General features: G+C 41.3%; 1 protein-coding gene across 1 annotated transcript in view; it reads right to left on the reverse strand.

Moving 5' to 3' along the window:
* Positions 1-6,900: 6,900 nt before the first annotated feature.
* Positions 6,901-23,322, reverse strand: part of LOC127432437 (ubiquitin-associated and SH3 domain-containing protein B-like) — a 41,061-nt gene continuing 24,639 nt past the window's right edge. The window contains exons 3-14 of the mRNA XM_051683517.1: positions 18,892-19,078; positions 18,346-18,544; positions 18,020-18,189; positions 13,146-13,354; positions 12,592-12,736; positions 12,385-12,502; positions 12,112-12,234; positions 11,799-11,891; positions 11,465-11,609; positions 11,070-11,176; positions 10,020-10,129; positions 6,901-9,881 (exon numbers count right to left, since the gene is read on the reverse strand). Coding sequence (XP_051539477.1) covers positions 9,744-9,881; positions 10,020-10,129; positions 11,070-11,176; positions 11,465-11,609; positions 11,799-11,891; positions 12,112-12,234; positions 12,385-12,502; positions 12,592-12,736; positions 13,146-13,354; positions 18,020-18,189; positions 18,346-18,544; positions 18,892-19,078 — 1,744 coding nt within the window. The 3' untranslated portion in view covers positions 6,901-9,743. The remainder of the gene's footprint in view (positions 9,882-10,019; positions 10,130-11,069; positions 11,177-11,464; positions 11,610-11,798; positions 11,892-12,111; positions 12,235-12,384; positions 12,503-12,591; positions 12,737-13,145; positions 13,355-18,019; positions 18,190-18,345; positions 18,545-18,891; positions 19,079-23,322) is intronic.

A 23,322-nucleotide genomic window follows, 5' to 3' on the forward strand; every position in this document is an offset into this window, starting at 1 on the left:
GCTTGTAGGCCTGTTGTAAGCCAGGTCCTTACCAGACATCACCGGCAACAACATTGCCTATGGGCACAAACCCAACTTCACTGGACCAGACAGGACTGGCAAAAAGTGCTCTTCACTGACGAGTCGCGGTTTTGTCTCACCAGGGGTGATGGTCGGACTCGCGTTTATTGTTGAAGGAATGAGCATTACACCGAGGCCTGTACTCTGGAGCGGGATCGATTTGGAGGTGGAGGGTCCGTCATGGTCTGGGGTGGAGTGTCACAGCATCATCGGACTGAGCTTGTTGTCACTGCAGGCAATCTCAATGCTGTGCGTTACAGGGAAGACATCCTCCTCCCTCATATGGTACGCTTCCTGAAGGCTCATCCTGACATGACCCTCCAGCATGACAATGCCACCGGCCAAACTGCTCGTTCTATGCATGATTTCCTGCAAGACAGGAATGTCAGTGTTCTGCCATGGCCAGCGAAGAGCCTGGATCTCAATCCCATTGAGCATGTCTGGGACCTGTTGGAACGGAGGGTGAGGGCTAGGGCCATTCCCCCCAGAAATGTCCGGGAACTTGCAAGTGCCCTGGTGGAAGAGTGGTGTAACATCTCACAGCAAGAACTGGCAAATCTGGTGCAGTCTATGAGGAGGAGATGCACTGCAGTACTTAATGCAGCTGGTGGCCACACCAGATACTGACTGTTAATTTTGATTTTGACCCCCCCTTTGTTCAGGGACACATTATTCCATTTCTGTTAGTCACATGTCTGTGAAACTTGTTCAGTTTATGTCTTAGTTGTTGAATCTTTTTATGTTCCTACAAATATTTACACGTTAAGTTTGCTGAAAATAAAAGCAGTTGAAAGTGAGAGGACGTTTCTTTTTTTGCTGAGTTTAAATATAATGCTGCTGAAAATAGCTTCCACAGAAGCACAGGCAAAAGAAAAAGGAAAATAGTACCATGGTGGTCTGAAGAGTGTACTAAGGCAATCATGCATTTAAAACACTAAGGAAAAATCTTAGTTTAGAAAATGTATTGGAATATCAGAAATTAAAGCAAGTTGTCGCAAAACAATTAAAACAGGTAAAAGATAATATTGAAGAAAATTTTGTTCAACCATTGGGAAAGAGACCAGTATAAGCAAAGTATGGAACATGCTAAAGAGAAGGGGTGGTAAAGGAAAGTATACACCTATACCAGTAATGACAGAAAATGGATCTGTATATGCAAATGATAAGGACAATGCTAATTTAATTGGAAAGACATTTGCTGAAGTATACACACTGAATAAGGACAGTGAATATAGTAATAAAAGAGAAGAAATATTAAAAAGCTATCCAGATGTTATTATGCCAAGGAAAACATCCGAGGACACATTAGGTGTTGATTTTAGTTTGGATGAACTAAACCTGGCAATTAATGGATGCAAAAATACAGCACCAGGAGAAGACAAAATATACTATATCACATATGCCAACAGAAACACTTACAAATGTAGTAACAGTGTATTTTGATATTGAAAAGGTGTATGACACAGTGTGGAAAGAAGGATTAATAATCAAACTGCAGAAAATGGGGATAAAAGGGAGGATGTTTAATTGGATATTGCAGTTTTTAACTAATAGATCATTCAGGGTAAAGGTGGGCCACGCAGTGTCAGAAACATAATAAAGAGTGTGGAGTACCACAGGTAAGTGTGATTAGTCCAATATTATTTAACATTATGATAAATTAAATTTTTGATGAAATAGGATTAGGAATTGGAGCTGCTTTATATGCTGAAGATGGCACTTTATGGAAAAGAGGAAGAAATGTAGAACACATAACATTAGTGTAGAAGAAGTTCGTATTTGGGTCAAAAGGAGGAAGCGATTCGGCGATTCCAACTCAGGAATGTCACTTTTTATAAACAGAAAATAAACACATTCGCTTAAAGCGCAAAGTTGAAGCTTCAATTCAAACACACAAACAGCTTCTCAGCCAGCCTCTCTCTGCCTTTCGGTGGACTGGGCCATCTTTTATCTACACTGACACTCACTGTGAACAGGGAAATGGTAATTATTCAAAATTCATCTCAGGTGGATGTCCTTACCACTCTCCCACTCCCCAGACAGGCGTTTGACAACGCCCTCACCTCCACATACCCCCACCGCCTGACTCAGGCCAGGGGAACCGTCCGGACTGCCCACAACCCCCCAAACCCCCTTCTGGAGAGGAAGTCCGTGACAGCCATCTGTGCCCCGGTCTGTGGACCACCTCGAACTTAAATGGCTGGAGTGCCAGATACCAATGGGTGATCTGGGTATTGGCATCCTTCATTCGGTGGAGCCATTGGAGCGGGGTGTGGTCCAAACAGAGGGTGAATGCTCATCCCAACAAATAGTAGCGGAGAGTGAGAACGATCCACTTGATGGCCAGACACTCCTTCTCTATGGTTCTGTACTTCGTCTCTCTCATAGAGAGCTTCTGACTAATGTACAGCACTGTGCACTCCTCCCCCTCCACCACTCAGGACAGAACAGCACCCAGCCCCTTGTCCGATGCGTCCATCTGTAAAACAAAAGGGAGAGAGAAATCAGGGGAATGCAGAAGCAGCCTGTCACAAAGTGCAGCTTTTACCTGCATGAAAGCTTGTTGGCACGGCTCCATTCACTGGACCGGGTCTGGTGCTCCCTTTTTAGTGAGATCAGTCAGCAAGCTGGTGATGGTTGAATAGTTAGACACAAATCTACGATAATAGCCAGCCAGCCCCAGGAACTGTCTCACCTCCTTTTTGGTCTTAGGTCTCAGGCAGGCTGCAATTGCTGTGGTCTTATCAATTTGGGGCCGCACCTGCCCATGACCAAAGTGGAAGCCCAGATGCAATACTTTCACCTGTCCAATTGCACACTTCTTAGGGTTTGCTGTGAGTCCCGCCCATCTCAACGACTTCAGGACAGCCCTTAGATGCTGCAGGTGCCGCTACCAATAATAAATATAAATAATGATGTCATCCAGATAGGAAGCATGTAAGCAGTCTGTGGTCTGAGGATTCTGTCCACGAGCCGCTGAAACATAGCCGGAGCCCCGAACAAACCGAAAGGAAGGGTGACAAATTGGTGTAAGCCAAACAGTGTGGAAAATGCAGTTTTTTTCATGGGACATGGGAGTTAAGGGGATCTGCCAATATCCCTTTGTCAAATCCTGTGTCGAATAAAAGCGAGCCGTGCCAAACCAATCAAGCAGTTCATCAATCCGAGGCATTGGGTACGCATCAAATTTAGACACCGCATTGACTTTTCTATAATCCACACAGAACCAGACCGAGCTGTCACTCTCCAGAACCAGCACCACCGAGCTGGCCCAGTCACTGTGGGATTCTTCTGTTACTCCCATATCTAGAATGGCCTTTAATTCTTCCTGAACCACTTTTTTTGTGTTCGGGTAATTGGTAGGGACGACTGCATACCACTACCCCTGGGGTCAATTCAATATGGTGCTCTATGAGATTCGTATGACCGGGAAGAGGTGAGAACATGTCGGAGAACTCTCTTTGCAACCTGGCAACCTCTGTGACTTGTGATGGTGAGAGGTGGTCTCCACAAGTGACTGGGGTGACTCGATCGGTGGCTTTTAAGTTCACCTCCGGTCCAAGCTCCTCCCTCTCCGGAACCACCATCGCCAAAGTCACGGGGACCGCCTCTCTCCATGGTTTTAGGAGATTGAGGTGGTAAATCTGATGTGCTTCACCTCTATCCATTCGTCTAACCTCATAATTGATTACCCCAACTCGCCGTGTGACCTACTTGGCGAGTAATTTAGAGCTCAATGTGGGGAGTAATACAAGGACTTTATCTCCCAGTATAAATTCCCATAGCTGAGTACCCCTTTTATACAGGTATGGAGGTTTGATTACAACCTGAATCCACCAAGGCTTGATATGTATCCCCCCTTAATACTCACAGGTATCCGGTATGCTCCTGCTCGATCGGTGGTGGCCTGTGGCGCGTCGGGGACCCGGACTAATGTCCTCACCTTCCTCATGGGGCATCGGTCCTGGAAATGTCCAGGTTCCCCCCAGCTCCAGCAGACCGGACCAGACTTCAAGCCCACACCCACACCCGTGGCAGCGGATTCACCAGCCTGTGGGGGAGAGCAGAGAGGGTTAGGGTTGACCACAGGACCGGGGGACTGGTTTTGGGGTAGGAATTCCCCATTACCGGGGAGCAGGAACAAGACGAAGGGAAGGAGAGGGGGAGGAGAGAGAGAGAAGGGGAAAGAGAGAGAGAGAGAGGGGAAAAGGACTCGCTGGCCCTTGAATCTGCCGCCATATGGTCCTCAGCCAGCTGGACCGCTGGGTGGTGGCACTGGACCCACTCTGCCTTTCCTATTGGTAGCCAGGTGATGAACTGTTCCAGTACCTTCGGCTTGTGTCACAGAGCTGTTGGGCAAATACAAACGGGCAGCCATGCTCGCCAAGCCTCAGTGAGTGGAAGTGTTGCTGATGTTGTTCTGGGCTGCGTCCAACCCATTGCAGGATGGCTTTCCTCAAGTCCTTGTACACCAGGAGGTTGGCCGCAGGAAGTTTTTGAGCACGAGTTGGGCTTCCTTGGACAACAGCAGCAGTAGGCAGACCGCGCACTGGGTGCTCGGCCACTTCCATGCTTCGGCCGTTTGCTCGAAGAGCTCGATAAAAGCCTCCAGATCATCCTGCAGTCCCATCTTGGGCAGTGTGACGTGAGGCATGGCCATGGGTGGGTCCGAGGTCGTGTCTGAAGACCCCTCCTTGTGTACAAAGCTCCGTAGCACCTGCTGGTCCTCTGCCTGAGTCTGGAACAGCGCCTGGAACTGCTGCTGCTCCTGTTCCAAGCGTAGCTCAAGCACAGCCTGATGTTGGGCTTGGTAGATATCTGGGAGGGTCTCGGCCAGCGGCAAGGACTCCATAATGGCATTTTCTTCCTCCTAATCCTGCGTTTCAGCAGGGGATACTACATACACACCGACATAGAGGGAACTCACATGGTGAGGTTTAGGCATGGGAACTGAACATGCAGCAGCCTGAGCCCACCATTGTTGGAAACCAAAACAAACATAAGAAGAAAGGTAGAAAGATCACCCATGTTGGTTGAAAAAAAAAAAAAAAACAGTATGTGGCGGTATGTGCCTAAGGTGTGGAATACGCCAAAACCCCAAAGAATAAGAAGATTGTACTTTGTTGTGTATTGATTGTGTAACGTTGTTCTTGTTTGTAGTAATCCATCTTAGTCAAGTCTAGTCATGTCAATTTAAGTCTCTTTGTTCTAGTTTGTGTTGGTTATTCACTTTGTAAATACTGCACTTGGTTTCTCACATCATCATCGTCTTCGTTCGTCCCTGTCTTCAGCCTGTCTCTACATTACAGAATACACAACCACCAGAATGTACAGTAACCCAGCAATAGGTCACTGGAGTCGTCCCATTGAAGACTATGTAGTTGATTTTTGTGGACTATGTGAGCATGTGGCTTTCAATGATGTCGCTCTCAAGGACTGTTTTCATGCTGGCTTAAATGACCCTCTATGCTCCATGATGCTTGCAGGCAAAATTCAATGGACTCTGGCTTAGTTCATGGACTATTCCCTGGTGCTGAGTGGTCTTTCACTGTGGGAGTGGCTGATGAGGAACTCAGCACTCCCACAATGGCTTCCACATCAAGAGTCACCTGCCACGGTCCACATGCCAGCATCCATGGTCCACGAGCCAACACCCATGCCTGCCACGGTCCATGAGCCAGCATTCACCCCTGCCACGGTCCACGAGCCTGTGTCCACACCTGCCACGGTTCACGAGCCAGTGTCCACGCCTGCCACGGTCCACGAGCCAGCATTCACGCCTGCCACGGTCCACGAGCCAGCATTCACGCCTGCCACGGTCCACGAGCCAGCGTCCACGCCTGCCACGGTCCACGAGCCAGCGTCCACACCTGCCACGGTCCACGAGCCAGCGTCCACGCCTGCCATGGTCCACGAGCCAGCGTCCACGCCTGCCACGGTCCACGAGCCAGCATCCAAGACTGCCACGGTCCACGAGCCAGCGTCCAAGACTGCCACGGTCCACGAGCCAGCGTCCACATCTGCCATGGTCCACGAGCCAGCGTCCACGCCTGCCACGGTACACAAGCTAGCGTCTACGCCTGCCATGGTCCACCTGAAACATCATCCGTCCCAGAGCCAATGCCTGAAGCCTTGTCTGTACCAGAGCCAGCCGCCTTGACCTCACTGTCTAAGTCCCCAGCCGCCTTGACCTCCGAGCCTCCAGCAGCTCCGCCCCTGAGCCTCTCTTCATTACAGGTCCATACAATGCAAGTGAATGGTGGCCAGAAATTTTAAGCTCCAAAAAGCACATAGAGGTAGGCTAGGCAGCATAAAAGCAATCCATATGACTCCAGTGGTTAAATCCTTATTTTCAGAAAAGATATGATAGATGTGGCTGAGAAACATATCAATATTTTAGTCCTTTTTAACTATAAATCTCCGCCTTATACAAGACTCCCTTCAAAGATCGAGTATGCACTTTGTTGGAAAAAGAGAGCATAAGAGGTGCAAACTGTTTAAAATGCAAAAAGTAAGACAAGGCTAAAGTCCTCACCAAACAGATTTATAAGCTTTTGATTTGCCTAATCAATTAAATAAATACTAAAACAGTACTTCATAAATATTTCAGCAATAAATATTAATATTACAGTAATTATATTACAATCACAAATCAGAAAACTTAGGGTAAATGCTTCTTTGGCTTCTTTTGTTGGAGCAAAATGGAACCTGCACTGAGGGTCAAGTTACCACTGCAGTCAAAATATATATAGCACATATTAGATGATATGCAGTATATGTAACATGATCACTGCAATGTAAAACATGAAAAGAAAAAAAAATGGAAAAAAAACTCGAATGTAGGATAACAAAAGATTTATTTGCAAACATGCTTTACAAACATTAAGCATTAAGTCTTAAAATAAATGTCAACAACCATATTTAAAAGGGTCATTTTTCATGGTGGAATGTCACATATGCTTTTGGAATCTTTTATGAGTGTGCATTAAACTCAAACACAAATTCAAACAGTTTGAGCACTGAACTATAGCTTATGTTTGTGCAGTCATTTCATATACAAACTTTTACTATGAAAAGGTGAAATTGGGGTGATTTTTATGCTGGTAAAATGGCTCAAAACTGAACTTCAATAGCCTTAATTCAGATAACCTGAATAAAAGTAGAAATTAATATTAAAACTAAAAAGGGCAGATTTCAGGGATGACTGAAAAAAAAATAGTAAAAATGCAATGTGTAATTGCAACTCTGTTTTTTTCCTTAATTAATTCATGAATTAATTGCCTCAGTAATTGATTATTAAAGCTTCCAAGTGTTTATAAACTTACACAAACTCATCAGGAAAAAGACAAACCCTTATTGCCAAAACTGAGCATGTTTTAAGAACATTTCTAAGAGCATCAGAAAACAATGATTCATTCGGTTTTTCAAAAAAAAACAAAAAAAAAAAAAGGATCAATGAAGCTCTTTGGCTAAGATTAGAGGTTACCTGACACTTCCTTTTCAAATAGTCAGAAGAAACTAGAGGTTTTATACAATATTTCTTATTTTTACTGGGTAAAACACTGTCTGGTTCAACATTTGTCAAGCTGTATTTGTTCAGTACTCTGTGGTAATACACACTAATACGCCTGATGTGGTTGTGTGATGGGGCAGTTTTGGAAGAACAATAATCTATTCACGGTAGACATGGTGTATGGTAGACAAGGGTAATTTCATTTTTGTAGGAAAGTTGCATTTTCATCTTCTGGCACATGAATAAACACTCAACCATGCCTGCACACAAACACAATCAATGGGAAGCTTAACTTTAATTATGGCTAGTTTAGAATCTTCATAAATCTTCATTAAGTCATCTGTGTTGAGATAAATGTCTTGTTTAAATTCGTGAGTAGGAAGCATTTAGATGCTACAACGGAAGGTTATGTAACTTGTGCTGGAAAACTTACTGAAGTGAGATTTGTTTTAGACTCCTTGGACTCTGAAATGTTTTAATTGTTTCAAGAGTCTTCCCCTGACAGAGATCCTTTAAGCAAGACATACAATAAAATAAAATACAAAATCAACTGCAACTTCATTCATCTGTCACAAACATATCATGACAGATCTGACCTTGTTCCCCCATACTTGGCACAATTGGTCCAGCCTAATGTCCATATTTATGACAGCATAACCTTATAAACTTTATAAGTAAATGCACTAGATCAACACAGTTCGGAAAAAAAAAAATCTCATAAACCTCTTCTGTTTATGCAGTGTATTGCGCACCTCATTGTCATCATTACATGGCAAACCATAGGTGGGCAAAATGATTATGAAGATCAGGCAATACAGATGGCATTTAACAGTAATAGATATGCTTATGTAAGTGCTTAGAGTGGTGAGAAACACTGCATTATATAGTGGTTTATATGGCTATTTGCTATGGCTTGATTTCTCTATTTTAATAACAGGAAATAATAAAAAAGAAACCTGAAGCACCAACATAATATCTTTACAACTATCTTATGAATACATAAATAAATGCACGTCAATTGGCGAAACACGTCAATTGGTTTTACTATGCAACTTATTATATACAGACATGTTATGCATTAATGTACAATTCTTTACATTGTTGAAGCATTCCTGTTTAGTTAGATTTTCAAGTGCTCAGAAAGTAAAGTTTGCCTTACTTGCCTGCAGCAGTACATTCCTTTTTAACAGCTGCACATAACATTATTCAAGCTGCTGTTTGTAAAATAATTCTTAAGAATTTCTAATCATTTGTGGCAATGTCTTTGAAAGTTTGATGATGCCTTACAGGTCTTATCATCTTCCATTTTGCAAAAGCAACCCTACATGCAAAACCTGTCTCCAAATAAGCCCGAACTAACAGTCCTCCCAAAGTATCCTATAGTTGCAAAGTTTTTAACAGTAGCAGCATGATAGCAAGGCACAGGACAAATGTGCTGTCCTCCAAATCCTTTTCTAAACTAATTTAAAGCTGCTTTGTCTGGGTCTGTCTGATTGCCAGATTATTCTCTTGTGCTTTCAGGAGGTTGGTGTTTGGGCTTGAACCAGGTCTGAGGAGATCTTATTTTTGGCGCAAGAGGTTGTGCATGTCTACTTTGTTCACAGTGTAAAAGAGAGAAGTCATGTTCCCCAACAGAGTCTAGTTAAATGGAGTTTACAAAGAGTGCAGAGACCCAACCATGTCCAGCGGCATTCATCTTGGATGTCTTGGATGATGACTTGTCAACTTCGACGCAACTTTGCACACAATTTCCTCCTCAGTGAGTTTATCACCGTGCATGACATCCTGTGTATGACATGTTCTGTGGCTGAAGCGCTCAGATTTTGGTTATGTTTTGGGTGCATTTGGAAGCAAGTGTTAAGCTCAACTCTGAAATAACCTGCTGGAGCATTAAGCTTTGATTTTTCATCCTTGACCATGTATGTAGGCCAGCAAACGGTGTTTGAGCACATTATGGGAGCGTATCACAAATATTACAGCTCTTATATATTAAGACATAGTCTAAGTGTGCTGAGGTGTACTGCAGCAGTGCGAGAACTTGGCTATGAAAGCAAGAGCTTTATATAGTGCTATGGTGCAGGTCTGTGATGATGTGAAAGAGATGTGTGACTGTTAGCATGTCATTGTTGCCTTTGGAGGAAGAGCAATGAAAGTAAAGTTGCAGTGCCTATCAGTCCTGCAGCAGCGCTTCCCTCCAGTTAAAGCTGTGATTGGGTCCATGGGTGAGTGGCAGGATTGGCGGGTCCACAAGTTGCCACACACCTGTCTCACCCATCTCCTCACAGGCACAAAAGCCCAAGTAAGGTATCTGCAAGGGACACAGGCAGAAATGGAGACAGAGAGATGAAGAGAGGGACAAAGAAAGGAAGGGGAGAAAAGAGGGATGATGCATGTCCAAAACAATTCATAGAGACAAAATATTTGGGAAATGCACAAGAGAACTGACCTTTCTGACCACTTGTACAAAGTCTTTAGAGTTCTGTGGAGTGAGTCCCTGTATCTGCCTTGTACATGCCTCCAGAGAGGAAGCATGGGCCACAATCAGCACTGTATTTCCTGTTTGAAGGGCACCACAACAAGGTAAGCTTGAAACTTGCAAAACCCCCTTTATGCAAGTACACATAAACAAGTATCAAAAATTAAATTTTTATTTAAATATATTTTTTATATTTATTATTTATTGGGAATTTATTTTTATTTTCAATTAATTGATTTTCTGGGCCATTTTTACCTTTATGAGAGTATTTCCACAATTTTTGACCAATTAAATTGAATGTTTTCCATGACTTTTCTAATCTTTTGTGATTTCTGGACATTTTTAAAAATAGTTTTGATTCAGATTTGCAAATGAATCACTCAGACTGATTTTTGAACCATTTCAACCAATAAACTGAGAATAACCTACACAAAGAAAGATTTGCTCACAGATCAGACATCATTATGGCTTGCGAGCAAGTTGTACTCTACAAAAACTCTACCCAAGAGCAATATTTCAATGATGAAATATTTTAAAACTGAGCGTAACTAGAATATATATATATATATATATATATATATATATATATATATATATATATATATATATATATATATATTTGCTATCAAAATTTCCATGACTTTTATCCAAGATTTAGTTACTTCCCATGACTTTTACAGGCCTGTAAAACACAATTTTAACTGATACTTCTAGGCTTTCCAGGACTGTGGGAACCCTGATATTTTATGTGTTGTCCATTTAGGTCAAATATTTCAATTGAATCAGTTAACTGAAATCCTCACTATGGTGTCGAAACCTGTAACTAGATAAAACTAAAATAAAATATTGTGAAATGTCAAATATCTAATAAAAAATAAAAAAATTAAAAAAAGGAATTCACTACAGTGGCATTATTCGCATCTGGGGCATTTAAGTCAATTTTGATTGCATTTTTGCCTAGAGCTCTGGTTAATTTCTGACTCTGACACAAACACAATTATACACAAGCTCATGACCTACCCAAATTATTGCACTCTGACAGTATTTCACGTGTCACTTGGAAGCTGCGGCTGATGTATGTTTCATAGGACTCTGACACGGCCAGTTTACTGATGGGTATATGAGGTCTGGATTGGAACAAGACAACTTAGAGGAATTGATTTATTTACTGTAACTAAATAGTGCTGGGAGACATAAAACTTTCATACTATCAGACCTATTCATTTTTGCAATTTCAGAATCCATTTGCCGTGAGAAATAACAAATAATGCAATCCATAAACAACATTACAATAAAAAAGTGAAGCAAAAAAAAAACAAAACAAAAAAAAGAACATAATTTCAATAAAATATATTTAGGGAGCACAATAATTTCATGTAAACTGTATGTTCTCTATGTATCCTGTATATATACACCTGTACGTTGTATCCACACTGAGGTTAGCAGCTGCTAAGTCTGCATGGGGGATCCAGGCAGGTAACGAGGTTCCAGATACCCATTTAGTCCACTCAAACAGACCAGGCTCAACTCGAATCTTAGTCTTCATATCCTGTTGAAGACCTGAAAGACATCGTCCATAATAGTGAATGAGGCATATGTGAAAAAATTGTTTTAGGGTGGAAACTGGCATGGATCCTGTGAAACGATACTGATCACAATCCTTGCCTCATAATACATTCATATCAGCAAAACTTGTGATTCATGAAGGAACCCAAGATAGATGAAGGAGAGATGGTGGTGTTCTTATACCTCTGAGGATATTATAGGCTGTTTGCACGCAGCGCAGAGATGGAGAGCAATACACAAAGTCTATCACTGTATGACTCTCCAGCAGGGCCTCCCCTATAAAACAATTACACACAAACACAAATTAAAACTGATGCCTTGCACAAAAAGCAAATTAAAGGTGAATTTAAAGGTAATTTTGTCTGGTGCTGCTTGTGGCAAAGAAATGACATCCTTCATCTTTAATTGCATTAGTAGAGGTTTAACATATGTAAAATAGAAAGGAATTCATGTAATCTTGTTATTAATGGGTATTTAACAGTGACGAGGGACTGACCAACTAAACGAGCTTGCGTGGATCCAAACACAGTGATAGGGCAGTCCTTATCATAGTCCCTGTACCCCCCAGTCCTCGCTGGGAGACTTGGCGGCATATTGAGGTTAGACCGCACATACCGACCTGCTCAGGACGCAGCAAGCACATACACACGAAAGTTAACACATCCCTAAACTACATGTTAATTTTCAGTTACAAAGATTAAAAACTTTTAGAAATGGAGGTCTATAGAAAACAGAAGAACAAGCAAATCAAAAAGATTTGAACTCAGACCTTTGGGATCAAAGCACTGAGTGATCCAGTGTTTCCCAAAAACTACATCCATTCTCTCACCATGGCGACAAACAAACAAAGTTCTCTTAGGCAATCGAGACTGATTGGGTCGTAGCATCTAAAACAAATGTTTGAATAAGACATTATCCGTTTAAAAAGCTTTTAGACTATGTTAAATCAACAATACAGTCCTCCTCAAGCTTTTACCTGCATAGGCTGGCATATGACACTAAGACTGGTTGGATCCATTGGAATGGAGTCATCACGACCATCAAAGTGAGCATCAAGAAAAAATCCACCCATTGCACCCCTGCTATTGGAAGGGGGCATTCCATTTAGGAAAGAGAAAGACCTGAAAAAAGTTACATGAAATGTAGTAATAGAATGTAGAGAGCTAATAAAGAGGTAAACTTGGCAGTTATTGTCTCAATGGGATAGTTCACCTAAAAATTTTAAATCTGTCAGCATTAACTCTCTCTTATGTTAATCCAAACCAGTTTTAGTTTCATTCCTTCATGTTACACAAAAGATGTTAGTCACCACTGATTTATCATTACATGTTTTTTCCATCCAATGAAAGTGAATTGTGATTGGCTGTCAGTACTTCCTAACATCACCTTTTGTGTTCCTTGGGAAAAAGTCATACAGGTTTGGAACAACATGTTGGCAGAATCTTCATATTTTCATACTATACCTTTAAATTGTTGCATGATGTTACGATAGTATTGGTATCATGAAATACCTCTCGTGATCCAACTTACCCATGAAAGACCCAAGTGTCGCACTCATCTGCCCGATTGACGTAATTTTCTGGCAGTAGTCCAGATAACCCTGTACTCATAGAGGTCCCATAGACCCAGCCCTCACTGGCAGTGGCCTGTTCTATGGACGACATGAAGATGAAATCAGCAGGCACCAGCTCCAGTTCATCATCATTCTGAGGCACATAAGGGTACATCACCCGCAGAGTCTGAAAACAGAGATAGAGAGAGATAAAACAAAGGCCCCTGGGTCAAAAGATCAATATACAATAACTTTGATTTACTTCACTAATATAGTTTCAGCATCACAAAAAAAAAGAATGTGATAGTGGAGATTTATAGTAAAAAAAGGAATCATATCCCTTCTGAAGACATAGATTTAACCACTGGAGTCATGTGGATTACTTTTATGCTTCATTTATTTGCTTTTTGAGCTTCAAAGTTTTGGAACCCATTGACTTGCATTGTGAGGACCAACAGAGCTGAGGAATTCTTTTTAAAACCTTCATTTGTGTTCTGCAGAAGAAAGAAAGTCATACACATCTGGGATGGCATGAAGGTGAGTAAATGATGAGAGAATTTTCATTTTTGGGTGAACTATGCCTTTAACACAAACACTAATAACATCCACAAAATGTTTGTCAAATTTAGGAATAATTAAGGAACTGCTGAAATAATACAGGTGCAGCCGCAGTAGTAGGGATTTTCACTCACAACAGTCTCTAGAGTGTATAGAGAATGGTGCGAAAAACAAAAAACATTCAGCGAGCGGCAGTTCTGTGGCCGAAAATGGCTTGTTAATGACACAGGTCGGAGGAGAATTGCCAGTCTGGTCCAAGCTGACAGGGACGTGACAGTGACCCAAATAACCACAAGTTACAACAGTGCTTTGCAGAAAAGCATTTCTGAACATACAATACATCCAACACTGAGGTGGATGGGCTACAACAGCAGAAGACCCCTCCGGGTACCACTACTGTCAGCTTAGAACAGGAAACTGAGGCTACAGTGGGCACAGGCTCACCAAAACTGGACAGTAGATGATTGGAAAAATGTCAACTGGTCTGATGACTCTCAATTTCTGCTGAGGTACACAGATGCAGTGTTGGGGGTAATGCGATAAAAGTAACGTGTGTTACGTAAGCAGATTACTTTTTCGAGTAATGAGTAAAGTAACGCTTTGCTTTTGTACACCTCTCCTTTCCCCGTATTGCGATAATTCATAAGTAAAAGTGTGCAAACTTCGAGGAGGGGCAAGATGGGCGTTGTAGTTCTAAAGAGTGGGAGGCTTACTAGAGATGTTCAATGAAGTTATAGTATGTGTGAGCATGATGGGCATTGTAGTGTGCTCTTGATGGGTATTGTAGTTCTAGAGAGTATGAGCCATACTTATCAGTGATGGGCAGAGCACAACAAGTCTTCTTTTAGCCCACCCTGAGATTTATGTTTTAAAAATGGCAAAATATTGCTGGTAAAGGAATGTAAGTCTGAACGCTTCAGTGGAATCCCGTTGTACTCATCATTTGCAGCGGTGGATTTTTTTGTGCACTGGAGCTTAAATGAGCAGCCATCATAAACTTTGTCATTGTCATGACAGTCACAGCAAGAGTTAAGAAATGTGTTCTCATAAGGCAGAATTTTGTCAAAAATGTAACATTCTGGTAAGTGCTACTTTGATTCTCGTGATTGATTCATGTAGGCTGCATTTAAAAGTGTGTAAACACACATTTTTGTGGTATAATATAGCACAGACATAAGCCAGAGAAGACTTCCTGTGGCCACGGCATGATTATATTTATACAGATACATACAATGTGGAATGATCACTGACTGTTTGTGCATCCGAATTTCTTTGTTTTAAAGCTGCCCATAACTACTTCTCTAGGATCAGTTTGCATCCGAACTGCTCTGTGTTAAAGCATTTAACATTCAACATTCGGTTGAGTGAAATGCGATTGATTCATGTGTTAATACATACTGCATTAAAAAAAAGTCAGTAAGCGCGTTTAGGCAGAGGGATTATAAGACTAGTCTTCTGATGGCTATGGCATGATAAACAGGGTGAAATACTCGCTCAATTCACTGATTTATGCAGCTGAACTGCTCCTTGATATAGCTCCACGTAACTAGGAGAATGGGATGAGAAAAGCTGACTCTGGATCAGCAGCTGCGAGCAAGGTACTACATGGTTTGTGTACACAGACAAAATATCTTAATTTCTTAAAATATTCTACATTTTTGTTCTATAATAAACAAGTCATTTGATTTGTGAAACAAAGTTTTGAAGACATTTTGGTAGCATTAAAAATGATTCCATTCAAGTTGTATCAACATGTGCATTTGCAGTTGTATGCGATCAACCAGTGGCGTCTGTACGCACCGTGGATCAGCTCAAAACAAGCGTGCACTGAGATGAAGTGAAAAATATTCATTTATTCATCAGACTTATTCCTTGAACATGTTAGGTTGGCATTCTCCACTGAATTTTATTCTGACTTCTGAAAAACATCTCAAGTTGACTCTAGCATTGTCGATGGGCACAGCATATGATGATATATATGATGCAGGTTCGAGTGTTGGACTTTGCTGCTTTAGGTAAGGTAGTGGTTATTCTTCATTATTCATGTTGGCTGCCATGTCGATGGAAAAACAAATCATACATATTCCAGTTATTGAGTCTTTATTATAAATATGGCGAGAAGACCTACTGATTGTAGACTGTCAAAATATCTGTTTGTTTAGTATGTTATTTTGACATGAGTATTGTACAGTAGCTAGCATGAACTGTAATGTCTCTACATATCTCTTGTATTTGTATTGAATGCACAGCAGAAGAGAGATTGGCGGTGTGAAAAAAGTAACGCAAAAGTAACGTAACGCTTTACTTTCCATAAAAAGTAACTTTTTAATTAATTTAGTTACGTTTAAAAGTAACGTTACCCAACACTGCACAGATAGTAGGCCCACTGCAGTATCAGTTTTCTGTTCTTGGCTGACAGAAGTGGAACCTGACGTGGTCTTGCTGCTGTTGTAGCCCATCTGCCTCAGTGATTCATGTTTTTTATGTTCGGATATGCTTTTCTGCATAGCACCGTTGTAACGTGTGGTTATTTGGGTTACTGTCACCTTCCTGTCAGCTTGGACCAGTCTGGCCATTCTCCTCTGACCTGTGTCATTAACGAGCTGTTTTCACCCACAGAACTGCCACTCGCTGGATTTTTTTTTTTTTTTGTTTTTTTTTGCACCATTCTTTATACACTCCAGAGACTGTTGTGCATGAAAATCCCAGGAGATCAGCAGTTATAGAAATACTCAAACCAGCCCGTCTGGCACCAACAACCATGCCATGTTCGAAATCACTGAGATCTAATTTTTTCCCCATTCCGATGGTTGATGTTAATATTAACTGAAGCTCCTGACCCGTATCTGAATGATTTTATGCACTGCACTGCTACAACACGATTGGCTGATTAGATAATCGCATAAATAAGTAGGTGTACAGGTGTTCCTTATAAAGTGGTCAGTGAGTGTGTATTTATATACAGTATATATACATATATATTGATCTAGGCTGTCCACAGATTCTTCCTGTACAGGTTTTGTTGATGTCAAATGAAAAACCTAGGACTAGCTCACAAAAGTAGGTATTTTCAAATAATCTCAAATATTTAACGAACGACTTGATTGACACCAATGGTTCTTAAAGCAAAGTTGTTCAGAATGAGGAGATCTATCATATGATAAGAATAACATGTGTCTGTGTGAAACACTGCAAAATATCCAACCTTTTATATGCTTGTAAAAAGCAATAGCGCATCCTGTCGTTTACACAGACCTCTAGGTCCAAGAGACAAATAGGACCACCACGTTTTGTTCCAATCTGCCTTTTTTAACCTTGTCTAATAGCTGCTGCCTTGATGGCACCCTGGACAAAGACAATGCATGCAAAATTTCAAGTTGATCATGGTTTCATAGTTAGAGCTATTTTTATGTTTGTAACTTTTATAGGCCACCAACAGGCAGAAGCATGCAATTTCTTTCATATATCCTCAAATTGACCCCATACATAAGTGTCCCAAATTTGGTGAAAATGTCTTATTCCATTCAAGAAATATAAACATTTAAAGGGATAGTTAACCCAAAAATGAAAATTCTCTCATCATTTACTCAACCTCATGCCATCTCAGATGTGTATGACTTTCTTCTGCAGAACACAAACGATTTTTAGAAGAAAATCTCAGCTCTGTAGATCCATACAATGCAAGTGAATGGTGATCAGACCTTTGTAGCTCCAAAAATCGCATAAAGGAAACATAAAAATAATCCATATGACTCCAGTGGTTACATTGATATCTTCAGAAGCAATATAATAGGTGTGGGTGAGAAACAGAACAGAACACGGAGGCATTTACAAAGCATGTATGAGGGATCCGTGATCCAAAGCACTAAGGACATTTGAAGTGTTCTTTTTCACATACAAGATGAAATTCTTGTGATGCGCCCTGAAACCAATCAAGAAACTACTGGGACGTGACTGTTTTAGTGTCATTTCTGACAATGCAAGAAACATAAACCTGTTAAACTATGGCTCCAGTCTGCTGTACGCAATTGAAAAGACAAACTGCAACTGAATCTCAGAAAAAAAATATAGACAATGTAATCAGAGATTTATTAATGTGGCTCGTTGGTACTTTTTTTATTTTGCATAGTTGACAATATCTGTTTATTCCAAAGTAATAGGCTTTAAAATTACTACAAGTTTTATTGAGTGTGGAAAAATTATACCCTTGCGCCTCTGTGAATAATTGCTTAAAAAACATTATAACCTTTAAGAAGTTATCAAGAGAAACTGATAATGACATTAATTAGACTACCTCATGATTGGCAAATCGGATGTCCCGTGACAAGAGTACAGCTTGCCAATCACAGCCCAGGGTTATGTCTACGCCTTTGGCAAGTTTCTCTAATGATGCTAGATGATTGGATTGGAAGTGGTAGGCCAGAGTTACATGAAGCTGTTTCTTATGGGGCTCCACATGTACATCTGGAGGGAGAGAAAGAGGGAGGAATGGGAAGGCAGAGGGGAAGAAAGGAACAATAAGGTAAAAAACAAAGTACCATTAGTTAAAAAAGGTGTTCACTGCTCATGTCATCATAATTTATAGCTAGGCAAAACAACAGACAACCTCTCACCACACACCTGCTTTGGAAGCCGCCTCAGTTGCAAAGTCTGTGGCAAAGCTCTTGATCACCTCAGCCACCTTCTCTTCAACAAAGAGGCCAATGAAGTTAGAGGATGAGTAGAACTCCAGGGGTAGGGGGGAAGGAAAACGACCTTTCCACTGGCTTACCACTGTCTGCAGAGCTTCACAGAGGGCATCTACCTTACTGTCTGCACACTAAAATGAGAGAGAAAGAGATACAGTCCTACGGTGAGACTGCCAGGAACACAGAACTTACAGATCAGAGGGCCTGAGACAGTTAGGTCAACACACTGTACAGTATACAGCATGATGACCCATATCTGTCCCTAAAACAGTTTGTAGAGAAACAACTAGCTAACCTAACAATAAGCCCAGAATAGAAATTCAGATCATCCTACAACCTCTGAAATACCCACAAGAATGTTTTATCTGTAAAAAAAAAAATTGTGTTATTTAATACAACAATACTATTTAAAATACTATTAAATCATGCTAATAAAGATGACACATATACAGCTGGTAGTGTTGATAAATGCTCTGACCATGAAGAACTGGCAGAGGGTTATGTGAGGGAAGATGTTGTGGGCTTTGTTCTTGCCACAGGTGATGCGACTCTGTTGCCAGAAGTTGGAGAGCTGGTTCAGGAGTGGGCCGCTGGGTTTCAGGTACAGCACATACTCCCTTGGTAGAGGATCATCCAGGAATGGGTCATCTACATGAGAGAACAACCTGCAGAAAATGGATATCCATTTCATGTTTGATATATTTTGCCAAGATATAATGAATATATGAGGTAATCACTACAACTTATTGTTTGGGTTGGAAATTAATTACAATTGATTGAATTTCGTTCAATAAAATTACATCAAATCTTAGAACCTGTTCTTTTTAAGGAAATAACATATGAATGACACTATACAGAGAAGAGTATGTTGACACCCAAACACCATATCCATATGTGCTTGTTGAGCATTTAATTTCAAAAGGACTGCCATTAATATGGAGTTTATCCTCACTAACAGCCTTCTCTCTTCTGGGAAGGCTTTCCACACGCTTTTGTAACATGGCTGCAGGCTTTTGCCCCCCATTCAGACACAAAAGCATCAGTGAGGTCATACACTTGTTGGGGCCTGGATTGTAGTTGGCACTCAAATTCACCCCTAAGGTGCTTAGTGGGGTTAGAATCTGGGCCTTGTGCAGGTGAGCAGAGGCGTCATGCCCATTCAGACTAATTGGGTACATGCCCCCTTAGATTTTTGAGCATAGAGGGTTTTTAATGGATTTTTTCAACTTCCAAAAATGTATTTGTACCTTCGATAATTAAATTAAATAACTGCATGTAAAAAAATAAAAAATAAATAAAAAGTCTGTGGCAGAAATCTTTTTTCACATGTCTAAATTCTGTCAGTCCAAGTCCAATCGAGTCACATATGTTCCGCTACACACAGCGTACAGTGGCTGCTTTGGAGACCGCACTCACGGGAAAATCGAGCAGCACTAAGAGAAAGCGTGGCGTTATGGTAATAAAATTGAATTAATTGCATCAGCTTCAGTGCAGTTAATTTTTGCCAACTATGTATGATCTCAATGCAATAAGAAAGCATAATGTAATAACTGCACATTATGTACTAATTTAAATTATATAAATGTTCATAATATAATAATTTTTTCAAAACGTAATAAAACTTTGAGTGCATAATGTAATAAAGTTTTTTGCATAATGTAATAGATTTATTATGGGAAATTTAATACATTATAAACTCACTGTAGCAACTCATAATGTAATCAAAGTACATACAGTAATGTCATATCAGCACACAATGTACAGTATAAAAGAAACAATGTTTATAAAATACTAATTTTCTCTCAACAATGACATTAGGAGCACAAAACAATGATATATGATACATTATGAGTTGCTACAAATGGTCAATCAGGTTTTTATAGTTTAATATAGATTATTATGTCTATGTTTTTGTTTAATCTGTCACTGTTCATTTACTTTGGTGCTGACATGCATTTGACAGGTTTTGCACCGTTTTTACACTCTCTTGTCTTCAAGTTTAAAGAAAGCAGCAGCTTATAGGGCTCTTTTTTCGTGAGCGTGCAAAGCACAGCGTTACACGCAACCAAATCAAATCAAATCAAATCAAATCAAATAAAATCACTTTATTGTCACACAGCCATATACACAAGTGCAATGGTGTGTGAAATTCTTGGGTGCAGGTCCGATCAACATAGCAGTCGTGACAGTGATGAGACATATACCAATTTTCAATAACATCAAATTAACACAACGCAATTTAAACATCTGTTATACATAATTAAACTCGACTTAAAACATCATTTTAACACAACACAATTTAAACATCTGTTATACATAATTACACTCAACTTAAAACATCAAATTAACACAACACAATTTAAACATCTGTTATACATAATTACACAACTTAAAACATCAAATTAACACAACACAATTTAAACATCTGTTATACATAATTACACTCAACAATATACAAATAATAACATACACTGTACAGTATACAATATGCTGTTTTTTTTTGTTTTTTTTTGTTTTGTTTTTTACTATATAGATACTATATAGATACACATTATTCAATAAAAATTAAAATATATATGAAAAAAGTATATATATAGAATGTACAGTATTGTACTGTATTGACATTCAGGCTGTCGGTTGATAGTCAGTTGTTAAGAGAGACATAATATAATGACAGTAATATAATTTATGACAGTCCGGTGTGAGATAAAAGAGTAATAAAGTGCAGGGCTGATGTATTTTGATCGTGGGAGATCAAGAGTTCAGAAGTCTGATTGCTTGGGGGAAGAAGCTATCATGGAGTCGGCTGGTGCGGGTCCTGATGCTGCGATACCGCCTACCTGATGGTAGCAGTGAGAACAGCCCATGGCTCGGGTGGCTGGAGTCTCTGATGATCCTCCGAGCTTTTTTCACACACCGCCTTGTATATATTTCCTGGAGGGAGGGAAGCTCACCTCCGATGATGTGTTTGGCAGTTCGCACCACCCTTTGCAGTGCTTTGCGGTTGTGGGCAGTGCTATTGCCGTACCAGGCGGAGATACAGCCAGTCAGGATGCTCTCCACAGTGCAGGTGTAGAACCGTGTGAGGATGTGGCGGTTCATTCCAAACTTCCTCAGCCGTCTCAGGAAGAAAAGGCGCTGATGAGCCTTCTTCACAACGACTTCAGTGTGGACGGACCATGTGAGTTCCTCAGTGATGTGGACACCCAGGAACTTGAAGCTGCTGACTCTCTCCACTGGTGCTCCATTGATGGTGATTGGACTGTGTTCTCTGTCTTTTCTCCTGAAGTCCACCACAAGCTCCTTTGTCTTACTGACGTTGAGGGAGAGGTTGTGCTCCTGACACCAGTGTGTCAGAGTGTGCACCTCCTCTCTGTAGGCTGTTTCATCATTGTCAGTGATCAGACCTACCACCGTCGTGTCATCAGCAAACTTAATGATGGCATTGGAGTTATGTGTTGCCACACAGTCATGTGTGTACAGGGAATACAGTAGTGGGCTGAGAACACAGCCCTGCGGGGCTCCAGTGTTGAGGGTCAGTGATGAGGAGATGTTGCTGCCTATTCTAACCACCTGGCGTCTGCTTGACAGGAAGTCCAGGATCCAGCTGCACAGTGAGCTGTTTAAGCCCAGAGCCCGGAGTTTCTCATCTAGCTTGGAGGGCACTATGGTGTTGAATGCTGAGCTGTAGTCTACAAACAGCATTCTCACATAAGTGTTCTTTTTTTCCAGGTGGGAGAGAGCAGTGTGTATTGTAGATGCAATGGCATCATCAGTGGAGCGGTTGTTGCGGTAAGCAAACTGCAGCGGGTCAAGATTGAGTGGTAATACAGAGCAGATGTAATCTCTGATTAGTCTCTCAAAACATTTGCTGATGATGGGGGTCAGAGCAACAGGACGCCAGTCATTTAAACAAGTTATGTTCGATTGTTTTGGAACAGGCACAATGGTGGATGTTTTAAAGCATGTGGGGACTACAGACAAAGAGAGGGAAAGGTTGAAAATGTCCGTAAAAACACCAGCCAGCTGGTTCGCGCACGCTCTGATGACGCGGCCCGGAATGCCGTCTGGACCCGCGGCTTTGCGGATATTCACCCGTCGGAAGGATCGGGTTACATCCGCTACAGAGACGGAGAGTGAACTAACCTCTGTAGCTTCGGCCGTGAGAGCTCTCTCCGCGAGGGCGGTGTTATTTCCCTCGAAACGAGCATAAAAAGTATTTAGCTCATCCGGTAGAGAGGCAGCGGTGTTCATGGCGGAGTTTTTATTCCCTTTAAAGTCCGTGATGATGTTAATTCCCTGCCACATGCTTCTAGAGTTGGTGGTGTTAAACTGTCCTTCAATCTTACTCCTGTACTGGCGTTTTGCTGTTTTGATAGTTTTTCGGAGGGCATAACTGGCTTGTTTATGCTCCTCCGCGTTCCCGGAATTAAAAGCGGAGGTCCGCACATTAAGTGCCGCGCGAACATCGCTGTTGATCCACGGCTTCTGATTCGGATAGATTCGCACAGTTCTGGTCGGAATCACTTCCTCTACACACGTTCTGATGAAACACATTACGCTATCAGCGTAAAGCTCGATGTCGTCATCAGAGGCGGACCGGAACATCTCCCAGTCCGTGCGATCAAAACAGTCTTGTAGCGTGGAGTCTGATTGGTCCGACCAGCACTGGATCGTTCTGAGGGTGGGTGCTTCCTGTTTCAGTTTCTGCCTGTAAGCGGGCAGAAGCAGAATGGAAGAGTGGTCCGATTTGCCAAATGGTGGGCGGGGGAGGGATTTGTAGCCATCCCGGAACGGAGAGTAGCAATGGTCCAAAACCCGGTCCCCTCGTGTGTTGAAACTAATGTGCTGGTGGTATTTTGGTGCGACTGATTTTAAACTGGCTTTATTAAAGTCCCCGGTCACAATG

Source organism: Myxocyprinus asiaticus, chromosome 4, assembly GCF_019703515.2.
Source record: "Myxocyprinus asiaticus isolate MX2 ecotype Aquarium Trade chromosome 4, UBuf_Myxa_2, whole genome shotgun sequence".
In the NCBI taxonomy this organism is placed as follows: Eukaryota; Metazoa; Chordata; class Actinopteri; order Cypriniformes; family Catostomidae; genus Myxocyprinus; species Myxocyprinus asiaticus.